General features: G+C 39.2%; 1 protein-coding gene across 1 annotated transcript in view; it reads left to right on the top strand.

Annotated features, from left to right (window-relative positions):
- The window catches only part of TAF4 (TATA-box binding protein associated factor 4), a 72,733-nt gene that overhangs the window by 36,741 nt on the left and 20,599 nt on the right, over positions 1–15,393 (top strand). The window contains exons 5-10 of the mRNA XM_050917768.1: positions 1,748–1,864; positions 2,934–3,056; positions 4,690–4,779; positions 7,484–7,726; positions 12,542–12,689; positions 14,359–14,473. Coding sequence (XP_050773725.1) covers positions 1,748–1,864; positions 2,934–3,056; positions 4,690–4,779; positions 7,484–7,726; positions 12,542–12,689; positions 14,359–14,473 — 836 coding nt within the window. The remainder of the gene's footprint in view (positions 1–1,747; positions 1,865–2,933; positions 3,057–4,689; positions 4,780–7,483; positions 7,727–12,541; positions 12,690–14,358; positions 14,474–15,393) is intronic.

The raw sequence follows: 15,393 nt of genomic DNA, 5'->3' as shown, positions 1-15,393 counted from the left end.
GATAATCGTAAACTATGTCAGATTTTGGACTTCAGCTACTCAGCAACATTCCTTTCAAAATCAGCTTTCTTTTTGAAAGTTCTGTGTTTGTTTAAAGTACCTCCTGTGCTTTTCTCCAGAGGAATAGACACAAATTTCTCTTTGGATTTGAAACACTCTTTGATGCTACAGGACTATAGATCCATTATTGTCTCTGCTTAAGCTTTTTAAAGGGTTCTTATTATAAACTTCCTCCTCCCCTGTAATTCCTCTCTAACATTTTCATACCATTGCTTTATCTTCTCCTGCCTCCAGCTCTTCTGCTTTTGGTTTATATATCCACAGGGATTCAATATATCTCATGGTGCCTCCTCAACTGGGGTTCGGGGACTCTGTCCTAAGTACAGTTCTGATAAATAGGGTGACCCACACTTTCTAACCACACCACCAAGAAAATCTGGAAGTAGGGATGGAGTGTTATATGCAGGACTGATACCATATGATTCTTACATCCTAACCTTCATTTTTTATGCTTTCTTTCCCCTTTAAGCCTATACTGAGGGGGAAGACTCTGTAGTGACCTTTTCAGATTTGAGCCGCCTTTTATGCAATAGTGCCTCCCTCATTTTCACTACTCTTGTGCTGGATGTGCAAATTCACTCTGTCTTCATTGCCTTTTGGAGTGAACACACAATGGTTTTCACTTCATTTTTCTAGTCTCCCAACAGCAATGTAAACTGGGTAATCCTCTCCTTCCCCTCCTCCCAAAAAACAATGAAACATTGCTTTAAAAAGTCTAGAGTGCCTTCTGTTGTGTACCTTGTATAGTACAGAAGAGTAACGTTTTATAAATGAGCTATTAATGCAAGTGCTGAAAGCTAGTCCTAATGTGTAATTATTTTCTTGATGCAAAGGGATTATCATCAGTAGTTTAGGAATACACCTTGAAAGCCAACAGGCAAGTAGTGTACATGAAAGAAGGGTCTAGTTATAACTTTAGTTCTTTAATTAAAGACATTATTTCTGCATTGTTTGGTGTGTTGTCTGTTTTTTAAAAAAATGCTTGGAACTATTAAATTATTTGAAAGAGCTCTTCTCCCTCTTCTGCATGTTCTCCCTAAACTTCAGAATCTGGATGAAGGGTTCTACCACTGCAGCCATTTTTTTTAAAGGAACGTTCAAATTAAAAATATTATACAAAAAAACTTGCATTTTTCGGTTAGATTAATTTTAGAAGCATATTCAATGAGTTTTTTGTATAACTTTATGAAGAAAATTATTCTCCCAAGCTATTCAACCAGAAGGTAATAGAAACAACTGAGAGCGAAATCTTTGCCCATTATGCCTTGTTTAAAAATTTTTTTAAAATCCTCCTTTTGGGAGGAATGGCTGTTGAGGGAAACAGGTAAACAACTTTGGATGTCTAGGTAGCAGAAATACAGCACTAGCTTAATAATGCTTTGGAATTTGAGCATGTTTTCTTGTTCAGTGTTACACTTCCTTTTATTCTGTAACCGAAAATCATGCATTCTTTAATCAACTTTCAGTATTTTCAGGTTTAAATATGTAGTGTGTTCTGCCATCTGGTGGTTCTTTCTCTGAACAGCGACAGATGGCTGATAGTACCAGTTTGGGTTTTTTGTAGCAGCTTTGAAGGATGTTCCATAATTCAGTGATTTGGTTATTCCTTCTCCTTTGGTTATGTTGTACAAAAAGACAGATTTTTGCACACTCCAAAAGGGATAACCCATGTCTGTATTCTCTACAGCCTCAAATTGTTCTGGGTGGTACCGCACAAACAACTGCGTTAGGTACAGCGACAGCTGTACAGACTGGAACTCAGAGAACTGTTCAAGGAGCAACAGCAACCTCTACAGCTGCCACAGTAAGATCATGGTTACATATGTTTAAAATCCTGTGCTACTGTTCTCATTATACACCTGTTGTACATACATGTAAGTAAATTAACATCAAGGCTGAGTTTCCCTTGAGTTATTGGTCTCATAGAAAATAATGAAATTTAGGAGAAAAAATATAATTTAGGATACATTTAAGCAAGTATGAGCTGAATTTTGATTTGTAACAACCTTTTTTTTATGGTTGGTAATGTAGCATTTATATAGAACTCTTCCTTTTTCAAAGCACTTTGACTGCTCTCTGGGACGTGGGGAAATCACTTGCTGTGACAATTTATTCAATGTCCGAATAGGATTAGAACTCAAGAATTACTGGTTCAAGATATGTATCATATATCTTCAAGATAGGCAGTGAGTGATGGCATAAGAGAGAATCAAGCTGGAGTGCCCTTTGTTCTATAGGGAGATAATCACCAATACCTACTTGTTTCTCATATATAATACACTATTTAAGCATGAGGTTACATGGTGTGGTCTTGACTTCCATTCCCCAAATATCTTATGTGCACACCAACTTCAAACATCATTGTAAATTACTATGTTTTAATAATTGAAATATAAAATGTTTCATTGCGCTACACCTGCAAACATTCTGTCAATTTTATTCTACACTTCACACTATCTAGTATGTAAAATCTTCGCTAATATTCTGTGTGTTGTGGGTTATAGCAGAAAGATCTAAGGGGTCAGAGGACCTTGTGCCTCAAGACCACAACCAGGTCATAAGCCAAAGGGGTTCTTTCTTTGTAAGCAACCATTAGAGCATGCCACCACTTTGGAAGCACCCTGCCTTTGAGAGTATCACCTGCATGGTGCTTTCATATTTCAGGGCAGCAGGAACTGGAAGTCCCCAGGTTGCTTTGAAACCAGTGCTTCCCATATGACAGAACTTTTTAGTAGGAATAAAATATTTGCTGCTTGCTTTTTTTATTTTGTTTAAACCGTCATGTAAAAAAGCATGTCTGGTAAACTTCCAACTGAAGAGGCACATCTTGCCTTCCTCTTATCTTCCCTAACTTACTTTTCCCTCCCCAATAGGAAACTATGGAGAATGTGAAGAAATGCAAGAATTTTCTATCCACATTAATAAAACTGGCATCATCTGGAAAACAGTCGTCAGAGACTACAGCTAACGTGAAAGAGCTAGTACAAAACTTGTTGGTAAGAAAAGCTTATTAAAACTACTGATAAATCAAGAGATGCTGGCTAAATTTAATTAATAAAGTTGTTTTATGAAAAACAGGTTTTTATAAAACCTAAGATGAATAGATATTCTGCATATGGTTTTTCTTATGAATTAAAATGGACTTTTTAAAACCCAACAGTTTCCTATAGCATTTGCAATGCAGATATCATACCATTATGCTAGAACAGGGTTCTCAAACTGGGGTTCGGGACCCCTCGGGGTTGCAAGGTTATTACATGGGGGAAGGGGGTTGCGAGCTCTCAGCCTTCACCTCAAACCCCGCTTTGCATCCAGCATTTATAATGGTGGTAAATAATATATAACTCCACCAGAGAGGTCCTTTGGGGCCATCTGCCTGTCCCAAGTCAGGATAAAGGAGGAGGGTTGGGCGTGGGGCTAGCAACTCCACCTCGTAAAAAATCAACCTGCTACAGAAACGCCAACAATAGAGACAACAGAGACTTTTACCCTGGAAAAAGAACGGTCTTCAACTCGAAGATGCATGACGTTAGAGTTAGAAGAGGAGCAGACACGGCGTCCGACCATGACTTAGTGGTGGCCAGATTGAAGCTGAAGCTGAAAAAGAACTGGAAAGCAGAAAGTGAGAGAGACACTTAGGTCAGTATGCCAGGAAGTGCTTGGAATTAAGCCAGATCCTCTGGCCAGACCATCCAAGAAACACCTGGCGGCGCGACCTTCAGGCTGATAGCAAAAAAATGGGCTATACCTGGAACCAGCTAGAGTGAATGGCCCAGGATAGAGGACTCTGGAGATCTGTGGTTGGCGGCCCATACCCCGATTGGGGTGACGGGCAAGAGTGAGAGTGAAAATAATATATAAAAAAAGAGTTTTTTTAATTATAAGGGGGAGGGAGGTCACACTCAGAGGCTTGCAATTTGAAAGGGGTCACCAGTACAAAAGTTTGAGAACCACTGTACTAGAATGTGCAGCTGATTAGCCTAATGTCATGAGATGAGTGGAATGCAAAAAGAATGCAGTATGAATGGTGAATATTTAAATTAGAGTTTTAAATTCTAATCGCTTTACTGGTCTAAGGTGGTATTAACAAGTATAAGGATTTTTTTAATTAAAGGCCCATTAGTATGCTGTATTTGAGTATGGAAAATAAACAATTTCTTAATTATAGATGTATTTTTGGACAATAACATTGCATACCAATATTAAAAAAAGATGAAATTTTTAGTATTTGTAGAGTACCTGGCAAAATTGTATAGCCTATGAAGTTTAAAACTGGATTTGCTTTTTGTGGACCAAAAGGAAAGTTGTGTGTTAGGATCTATTTATTATAATAAAACTTTCAAGTAATGTTGCAATTCCGTTTCCACTCTCTAAATCAATCAGGGCTGTGGCATTTTTGATCTTGCTTAGGTGAATTAATTGTCTGAGACTGGTGTAACTTGTACTTCACAATTGGATTCTACAAAATGTATATGACCATAATACTCTTGATGATAGATAAAAATAGCCAGGCATGATGGAAATGACAACTTCTCTTTAATAAATTAGTGGACCTTTAGAAATAGGTGTGGGCCTTAACATCCAAAGTTCATTTATTTGGTGAATTTGAATATCTATTTTGTTTTATAGGATGGAAAAATTGAAGCAGAAGATTTTACTAGTAGGCTGTACCGAGAACTTAATTCTTCACCTCAACCTTACCTTGTGCCTTTCCTGAAGGTAATTCATATGCCCCATATTCTTTTATCTTTCAGTGCTTACTCATCTGAGCAGGAGCACATCAATTTAATGAGAAAGATGCTCTTCTAGAACAATATGTGTGCATGTTTTACCTGTTACCTGATCAGATTTTTAAAAAGATTCTTTAAAATACACAAATACATGTTTTGCTTCCCAGTCTCCTGAGATTTCCCCCCCCCCCCCCCCACAATGTTTTATTAACTGTACTAAATGATCACAGGTTCCACTGTAATGGCTCAGTTAGTTTTTTGTGAGAAATCTGGATCATAAATATTCTTTACAATGATCAAAGCCATTTATCTCTCCACGGTGCAAAACCCTTCAAGCAATTCACCCATTAGTGTGCAGCCTTGGCAGGTAGACCCAAGGATTGAAAAGCATGGAGACTGATATATTCTCTCATTCCTAGACGTGATCTCAGAGGAACAAGCTTGAAGTACTCTGATGGAGCAGTATGGGGAAACTTGGATTGTTGGTGCCTCTGCTGTTGTTTTTTATGGACAAACAAGAACATTTACTTTCCAGGGCCGTCTAGCTGGTACTTTTCATAAATACTTACATAATCATGATTGTCTCCGGAACTGAAAAGCGTGGTAGACACCTCGCAAAACAAGTTGAACGTCACTATACTTGCCCCCAAGGAACTTGCAATCTAAAATTACACAAAGTGCACCAAGGAAAACTACAAAAAGAGGAGGCTTGGGAAGATCAGGTGCACGCAACAATGTTTGACTGTGTATAAATGGTTAAGGGGGGACAGAGTTAAGGTTGCATGTGCAACCTTCGCTTTGGCATTTCCTATCTCTTAAGGCTGCATAGCTAAGCTCTTAACATTGTTATTACAGCCTTTTCCTGCCTTTGATATATAAGGAAATCTCTGATCTATGTAGCAAATGGAAAATTATGGTTTTTGGGATTCTAAAATCTTCAAGGAGCATACAGCGACTCAGCCCTCTGGCTGGGTCACCATCTTAAGTTTACCCCTTTTGGGGGTCAGAACTGTCCAGACTAAAAATATCTCAAAAGTCTTAACACAAAACATATCCTTCTGCCCTCTCTGGGGCAGTTTCTCAGCCTATCTGAGGTTCAGCCTGCACCTCTTTCACTGGGCTTGGTAGGGGGAACCCAGTCCTACGTTTTGACTCTGGGTTCCAGCCCAGGGCCCTGTATTGAACAGTGACATCTGCTCCTTTACCTGTGTTGCAGTTTTTCCCGGGCCACTTCCTACCTCGAGGCTTCTTGCTTTCCGTCTGTTCTCTCAGTCTCTTTCCTGTCTAGTCAGACTCCCTCCCTGCTAGAGAGCTTTCCTCCCTGTCTGAGCTTCCTATCCTACTCTGACTTTCTGTCCATCTCTTTCCCCAGCTGTGCTTTATTACTACTTTAAGCCTGACTCCTTTTTACACAGGAATCACTTCATTCCTCTTGGGTGGAGCCATTCTTCAATCAGATTGCTTTAGCTCCAGGCTCACCAGTTCCTGGGGCAAGTCACCCTGTTAATCCGGGGTTGGCAGTACCTTGCTACCACTTGCCCTTAGCACAGACAAGACTTCCTCATACTGACTCCACCAGCCTCTGGCAACACATGCTCCACCTTCCAGGCCTCGGTATCTCCATATCAGAAAGTGATTAGGCACACATGGACTCCTAAATCCTCAGAGCATCCCTTTGGCATGCTCAGCCCCTGTTCCTTTGAGAGGAGGGGATCTGAGAGTATTCAGAGGAAGAGTACAGACTAGCTTGCAGAATTCAACTCTGGATCTATATTTATAGTGAAAACAAGAATAAACTTATTATCAAAGAAAAGAGATTTAAATGATGAAAAGAATATTGGAAACGGTTACATATAAAACAAAATCATAACAAGCTTTCTGGAACCTAAACTGAACTCATAAGACAATCTCCTGTCTTCTACAAGATACCCGAAGGCCTTTCCCAAGTATTTTTGACCGGGATGGCTGAGATTGCCCCTTTTGTCAGATCAAACCTGCTGGCACCTTGTCTTCACCAGTGGAAGTGTCTTTTTGCGCCCCCAGATACACTATAGTAGCACTTTGATCTTCATCTGAAAAACTGGATTTCCCACACTCCCTATTTTACTTTTCCTGTTAATTTCCTTTTGAAGTTTTTGCAAGCTCTTCGTTAGCATTTGACTCAGTATGCTAATAGACTTCTATTGTGAGACATACAGTGGTCCACCAAGGACATGTGTCCCACTTCCTATCTGGAGAATTTTGTCTCAAGGTAGGCTACTGTTGAATGGTCTGCATTTAACTTCAAGGCCTAGAGAACATAATTTTCAGCATATATACGTAACTTCTTACATTTTCCATATGTACATCTTGCAATGATTATGATGACCAGTATGACAGAGGCTTTTATTAGACTTTACATTACATTTTCTTGATGAACCCAGGGGATCCTTGTACCCGTGTCTTCTTCTGGATGGTATCCAGAGGTCCTTGGGTCACACATACGATGTTTTAACAGTAAAACCATACTCACGTTTTTGACTGTTTAAGATTAAATGCACTGATTTCTCTTTTTTCTTTTTCTTTTTAATATCTGCATAATTCCCGTTAGAGCTCTATGGTGATCTAGGATTTTTGTACTCAGAAAAAGGTTAACTTAACCAGAATTCACCTTAGTTATGCGAAAGTAAATTCTTTCCTTCTCTTTTCTTCAGAGGAGTTTACCTGCCTTGAGACAGTTAACCCCAGACTCGGCAGCTTTCATTCAGCAAAGTCAACAGCAGCAGCCCACAACGCAAGCAACAACTGCGCTGACAGCAGTGATGCTGAGCAGCTCAGTTCAGCGCACAGCGGGGAAGGCCACTGCCACTGTAACAAGTACTCTCCAACAGCCTGTAATTAGTCTAACTCAGCCTACGCAAGTTGGGGTTGGCAAACAAGGGCAACCTACACCACTGGTACGTAAACCGAAGTGCATCATCTATTGGCTTATGAAGTATAATGACTGTTCTTCTTAAATTAACAGTTTAGCTCAGCCAGAGACCTTTCTGTGAACATTTAAAGAAGGTAACTGCTAAGAAGAAAATAATGTATTATTTTAAATACAGCAATGATTAAAGTCCTCTATCATTTCCTAATTATTAAAAAGGAAAGAATTTGCTGATTTTAAATCAATGCATAGCCAGGTTGTAAATTCTTAGAACTGTTTTAAACAAAAACTGACCCAGATTTTAGGCGTGTGTAATAATAAAGTAGGGTTTTGTGTTTTTTAAAATCTAGGTTACACAATTTGTGGCTTTTTTTTTTAGGAATGTAGGTCATTTGGTAGCTTGTATTAACCAGCGATAGGAAAGAATATTAATATTCCATTTAACAAAAGCCCATCATAACACAGTAATGATACCATTCTAAGGGACTTGATCAACATATTGCAATAGACCAGTTTGCCACATGTCTATGTTTAACTTTGAATTGTCCATAGAAAATACAAAAGCATTCGCATCTATTTTGGGTACTAAAGTGGCACTTATCACCATAGTATATTTACAGTAATAAAATGTTATCCTCACAATACTTCTGTGATGTAGCAAGGTGGTATTATCTCCATTTTGCAGCTGGAGAACTGAGGCACAGAGGGTACGTCTACAGAGCCCGTGGGAGCATGCCTCCTCTGGTTTGACAGACTCTGCGCTTGTGGCCCTTGTGTTAGTGCCTTAAAAATAGCTCTGTAGACAGCAGCAGTTCGAAGTTGCGGGTTAGGCTGGTTCTGGGGCTCTAAGCTGCAACTTCCAAGTGCTGTCTACGTAACTATTTTTACGGTGCTACTGCGAGCCCCGCTAGCCCAAGTCTGTCAAACTGGGCTGGGACGCTTGCTCTCGCAGGCTGTATAAACGTACCCAGAGAGAGGGATTTTGCCTAGGGTCACACAAGAAGTTTTGTGGCAGAGCACAAATCTGGAGGTCTCCAGGCCCGGTCCACATTAACACTAATGACTAGGCCATGCTTCCTCTTTTGCTTTGGTCAGGTTATTGGAATGTGTCATAGTATAATTCCCAATTCTGAACCTTAGCGTCCAAAATATGGGTATTAGCATGAATTCCCCTAAGCTTAATTACCAGCTCAGATCCTGTAGTGCTGCCACCAATCAGGACTTAGAGTAGAGTGCCTGATAAACTCTGGTCTCCCCCAAAACCTTCCCTGGGGACCCCAAAGACCCAAATTCCTTGAGGCTCACAACAAAGGGGAATAAACCATTTTCCTTCTCCCTCCTCCCTTCCTCCCAGCTCCTTTCCGCCCTGGGTACACTAGGAGATCACCGTGATTCAAACTCCTTGAATCACCACACGGAGAGGAATGATACCTTTCCCCCCCCCCCCCCTTTTCCCTTCACCCAGAGGCAATACAGATTCAAACTCCGTGAATCTAAAACAAAGAGGAAATTCACCTTTCCCTTCTCCCCACCAATTCCCTGGTGAGTACAGACTCAGTTCCCTTGAGCCTCAACAAGGGGAAAAAATCAGACAGGTCTTAAAGCAAAACTTTTAATAAAAAGAAAGAAAAAAGGTAAAAGTTATTTCTGTAATTTAGATGGTAAAAGTTACAGGGTCTGTCAGCTTATAGAAATTGGAGAAACAGCCTCCTCCAGCAGAAATACAATTTAAATTACTTTCAGCCAAATACACATTTGCAAATAAAGAAGAACAAATAAAAACACTATACCGCCTTTCTACCTTTGTACTTACAAAATTGGAATAGAAGATTAGAGAGCCTGTAGGTACGTGTGGTCACTCTCGGAGCCCAGAGAGAACAAAGCAAAACCCAAAAAACACAAACAAAGGCTTCCCTCCACCGAGATTTGAAAGTATCTTGTCTCCTGATTGGTCCCCTAGTCAGGTGTTTGTTTCCCTGTTTGCTAACCCTTTACAGGTAAAAGAGACATTAACCCTTAACTATCTGTTTATGACAAATGCACATAAAGATAATAGTAGTGAAAGCAGGATAGGGAGAAACAAAATCTGATGATGTAGAATCTCTTCTCCTTAAGGCAGCAAAGCATTTTTATGTATAATTGTTGCTTTTCCATTTGGCTTTGATCTATATAAATAATCTGCATTTATGTTAGTAGTATTGGCCAGTATTGATATTTATTGTGATGTCTGCTTAGAATCTACTTCTGCCCCCTGCCCTCCCATCCCTCAAATTCTAGACAGAAATGGTAATACTGATAGCATCTTTGTGTAAAGGCATTATTTATTTGTTTTCTTAGACAGATGAATTCATCCTGTCTCAGTGCAGGGCACTGGACTTCATGCCTTCTCAAGGTCCCTTCCAGGCCTACATTTCTATGATTCACTATGATCTATCTGCACAGTCTGAGAAAGCAAAATAGAAATTAAGCATAATCTGTGCATTATTTTCTTATTTTGTTTAATGGGATACTGACCATATTTGCTGGGATGAAACAATTACTAGTTTACTAGAATATATGTGCATATCTGTTGTTTGGTCTTCATGCCAATATGTAGCAGTGCAGGGTAACTTGTGGAGGACTTGAGCACGTCTAGCAAAAGAAACGTGAAACTAATTATCTACAGGGGGTGCCTTTGCAGTGTTTCTGAAGATATGATTGAATTTTTAGAAGCTGTTCTGTAGATCGGTGGCAGCAGATTTGATATTTAACCAAAGTCTCTGGAGAGGGCTGTGATAGACCATCATTCTCGAAAATTTTTATTTCATGATGGTGATGCCTTCTGATTTAAAATCCACTTTGCTTTTTGTGCCCTAGGTGGAAGCTATAGCAACTTCATCTTAACAAATAGGAAACTGCCTCTTTCAGATGTTTGAATACCAAAAGCATCTCTTGCTGTCAGCTAGCTACACTCAAAAAAGGGAAAGATTATGGATGGTTCTGGGAATAGGAAATATCTCCATATGGATGTTTTAGACTCTTACTAATATTTTCATAGATGGGTAGAAAATTAAAAAATAGGCTGGACCTACGATCCAGCCAGGACATAGACATTCTGTCTTTATCTACCAAGTTGTTGATGTGTTGTCAAAATTAGCAATCCTATATGGTATAACGAAATGTATATTATGAAATAATTTTAGAACCAGTATGTGAATCATATCCAAAAGGTTTACTCAACACTTCTCACTCCAGAGGAGGTTTTGGACTTTCAAGTTTGCAAGAACTGTAATTGTAAAGATTCCTGGTGTAAGTTTAACAGCTTGTATTCACGACAAGAATTTTGGAATGTATAAATGGCTTTCTCGCTGCTTAACTCCTAGGATTACTAAGAGGCAGATTGCAAAATTAGGGTATTGCACTCTTATCGGAACCAGTATTTTCAGCAAATATGTCCCTCAACTAATGATCTGCCTCCAACTCTGTTAGCCTGTAGTCCAAACTTCCTTGCAGGAGAAAATGGTAAACTCCTAGAATTCATCCAGAGGACTATAGATTTGTTGTGCAAGAGAAGAATCTTTGATCCTGCTATACTCTCTCCATTTAAATAACTGGTTTTCCTCTGTTCAAGAAAGGTATGACTTAAACGTCTGGCACTTCACATTTTCAAAGAGATTTCTTAAATTAAGTGATCCTCAGCACTGACAAGGAAGTAATTTAGATTATAACTAGTTTTACACACCAGAAAACTGAAGCATAGTGATGTTAAATGATTTGTTGAAGGTAATAGCAAATTTATGGTAGGACTAGGTAAGACTTGGAAGTTCCCAGGTATTAGACCTTTACTCGATACATAAGTCTTTTTGTTGTTCAGAATTTTCAATAACACATCTAAAGGGAAGTTGCTTGTAACAATCCAGTAAAAAATAGTGTTACGATACCGTCTTGAAATAAATATTTAATGGCAGATAGATTCAGTCTGACTAACGTATTACCTGGTGTGTTGACTTTCTATTAAGGCATTTGGAGCCTACAGAAGAGAGTGCTAAATTCATCATTTAGTCCTTAATACTTGTTGCTTGACTTACGAGAAGTCAGACTATATGTCCAGTAACTGTTTAGAAAGGAACATATAGGGCCAAAGCTAAAGCCAGAGTCAAAGAATTATGGAAGTTACAATCTTGGGTCTGGAAGGAGTTTGTAAACTATCTTTTTGTGGCAGTTTGTAGTAAAGGATTGCTGAAAACTGAAGAATTCTAGTTGCGACAAGAAAGCTCGTTCATGCTAAATCACTTTCTTTAGTATAACATTCTACGGTAGCATTGAATCACAGTTTGACAGGTTACAGTTAGCAGGTGGGCTAAAAAGAGAAGCTTCCTGTTAAACTTGTCTTCAGTTCATGAGTCCACCAATTGAAATGTTTCCCATCTGTTTTTGAGGAGGAGACTGTGATTCTGAAAGGTAGACATGAATAACTGTCTTAAAGTCAGGTTTTTAATCTAAGGGTCAAATTTTCAGCTACTTTAACCCAAATCTGAACATGTAAATGGAAATTTAGAGACTTTAGCTGACTATTTGACCCTAAATATCTCTAGAAATTGGCTATTTTTGACTTTTGCCTATAGAGAAGAAATTTAAACTGCAGCAACCACGCTGTTCCTTTTCCATGAAATAGGGTATGTCTAAAGATGGTTTAAAAATAAATACTTTACGATTGTATCACTTCTAATTTTGCTTTTGCTCAAACACGTCTGTTCACCAGTCTAAAGGTTGGCATAAGGATTTGTATATCCATTTGATTAACATCTTCTGTATCATTGTTCCTCAAATAGTTTAACATTATTTTCTGTCAACCTATTGGCAGGTTATCCAACAGTCTCAAAAAGGAGGGGCATTGATAAGGCCTCCACAGGTAACATTGACACAAACCCCTATGGTAGCATTGCGGCAACCACATAATCGTATTATGCTTACAGCTCCTCAACAAATTCAACTGAACCAACTTCAGACAGGTAAAAAAGATTTTTAATGCTCTTATGATCTTTAATAGTTGGGTTTTTTTTAAGTGACCCTTAATACACTTCTAAAACAGGATTGATACTTTACTCAGGAATGAATATGGCTGAAAAATTTTACTTTTCTTTTAATACTTAGCTATAATGTAGCACTTTGCATCAGAAGATCTCAAAGGGTTTGACAAAGGAGGGTTTTAAAGCTGGGGATACTGAGAGAGATAGAGATGAAAGGACCTTCTGAAGATTACCCATAGGCCAATGTCAGAGTTGGAAGTAGAACCCAGGTTTTCTGAGTCCCAGTGCAGTGCTCTATCCACTAGGCCAGTGTTTCTCAATGATTGGTCTGTTGATTTGGCACCAGTCACTGAGATCTCCTTGACATGGTTTAGGAAGGCAGCAAGCTGGTTTCTGATCTCAAAAAGGTTGAGAAACACTGCACTAGGCAACACTGCAGGTACTGCTGTGTCTTATTAAATCATTCAGAACCAAATTCTTTCCTTAGATATGTGTGAATCTTTTTTTATGAAGTTCAGAGGAAGCCACTAGATAAATGCATTCAAAGTCAGAATTTGTTTATTGCTTGTTAAAACCTCTGTCTAGTTAGAGAATAAAACTAGAAGTCAGCAAAAATCCTGGTTCCTAATTTTGCACAAGGCACTGTAGTAAATTCATGTTGCCATAGCTAGTGGTTTGGTTTTGTTCTCAATACATCTCAATTAAAAAAGAAAAAGTGTATTTTATGTAAGAACTAAGTCTTTTCTAGCAGTGTTGCCCGATCTTATTACACAGGAGGGCCACATTAATCTAAGCACAACCTTGTGTGAGCCAAACAGATTTTACATAGTTTTAATAAGATTTAAAGTCACTGGTATTGATGTTTGTTTTAAGTTCAGCTTGTTTTGTATGTATTAGACAATACTGTGAGTATAAACAGCCTATTTACAAACTTGTGTAAACTAAGGCTATGGCTACACTAGACTGCTCTTAGTGACACGGCTGTGCCACTACAGCCATGTCGCTAAAAGATGCGGAGTGTAGCCGCTGTTTGTCGGCAAGAGAGACTCCTGCTGACAAAGCGCTGTTCACACTGATGCTTGTCTTCGACAAAACTTTTGAGGAGGTATCTGGTTTTTTTAAACACTTCTGAATGACAAAAGTTTTGTCTTTCACTTGCCAGTGTAGACAAACCTGATGACAAAATGCTGATGAATCGGCTGTAGGTATATTGTGTTAAAGCAAGCTTCAGGCCTTATAAAATGCTCTTTTGGGCCGTATATGGCCTGCAGGCCATAGAATAGATACCTGTGATTATTTGTAGTGTAAATAGGGCTTGTGGCAATTAAGTTTCTTGTGTGAACATCAGTTTAAAATCTTTGACTGAACTGAAATATCTGTTACTTCTAGACTGTTTCATGCATGATGCTTTAATGCTCGGGGAGGACACGCTTCAGAGGAGGGTTTTTAAGTTCAGCAAAAATGGTTGGGAAAGAAGAATAACTAAAAATGTCAATTTTTTTTACTTTTGTACTGCTACCATTTTTAAAAACACCTTTGTGCCAAAGTTGACAATGAACCTACCCAAAAATAATTAAAATGTTGAGCTAAAATGTTTTATCTACATCATTTGTGATGGAGCTTTACAAATATTGACTTTATTTTCTTGCAGTACCTGTGGTAAAACCAACAGTATTACCTGGAAACAAAGCTCTGTCCACTATTTCACCACAAGCAGCTGCCGCTCAAAAGAATAAACTGAAAGAACCTGGGGGAGGTTCTTTTAGGTAAGGAACCAAAATCCTTGTTTCTGTACACCAGGCCTGAACTCTGAAACCACAGGCTTTTCAGTGACTTCAGTGGTGCATTGGGTCAGGGCTATATAGATTTGGGGGTGTGGGGGGAAGTAATTTGAGGAGGCTTCTTCTATGTGATCGTTTGTTTCTTAAATATTTTTTTCCCCTCCAAGCTGTTGTTGGCCTCTTAGCTTACTGGTACCTAAAACAATGCTCTCAGATGTTCTGTCTGGGCGGCAAATAGAAAGTATTCCTCCTTCTGTCTGCTGTGCTCAGGCTTCCTCCACTCCACTTTATGCTGAACACATCTGCCACCCAGCCTTTTCCATAGTAGTGGCTGCATTCTGTTGCTGTCTTGTGGAAGCAATGTAATCTGGGTTTCTACAAGATGTGAAAACCTCCAGGATGGTGGAAGAAAGGACCTGTGAGAGCAGCAGGGCAAGGCTGTGAAAGCACACTCAGGGTTCTAGTTCTAAGCTGAATAACTATTTAAGGAACAAAAAAAACATTTTGCATCCTCTGTTTTTGTATGATCAAGCCAGATTTACAAGTTTACTTTATTGACTGCAGATTTGCAGTGTTCTTACTTCGATAAATGTGAAGTGTATATCATTGTCTGTACTCATGGGGAAAAGACAGCTATAACAGTGTCGCAGTTCAGGCCAATTGCACCTGTGTTTCTCCAGTCGATGGTCCTGAGGACAGCCACTTCAGGCTCCCCAGCAATACCTGTTTTGGGCAGAGATGTATGCCTCTCTCCCTCTTGACTGGGGGTTTTCCCTGGGGTTCCCTGCCTACATTGTCAGACTTCCAAAACCTGCTTTACTTTTTCCCCTCCCCCTCCAGAGGCTATAAACAGCATAATTGCCCATAGGTATAAGTTACCATGCTTGCTTTTCCTAAGCAAGCAC

The sequence above is a fragment of the Gopherus flavomarginatus genome, chromosome 11 (assembly GCF_025201925.1).
Source record: "Gopherus flavomarginatus isolate rGopFla2 chromosome 11, rGopFla2.mat.asm, whole genome shotgun sequence".
Classification (NCBI taxonomy): Eukaryota; Metazoa; Chordata; order Testudines; family Testudinidae; genus Gopherus; species Gopherus flavomarginatus.
The sequence above is the reverse complement of the archived record's forward strand: the minus strand, read 5'-3'. Positions and strand labels throughout refer to the sequence as shown.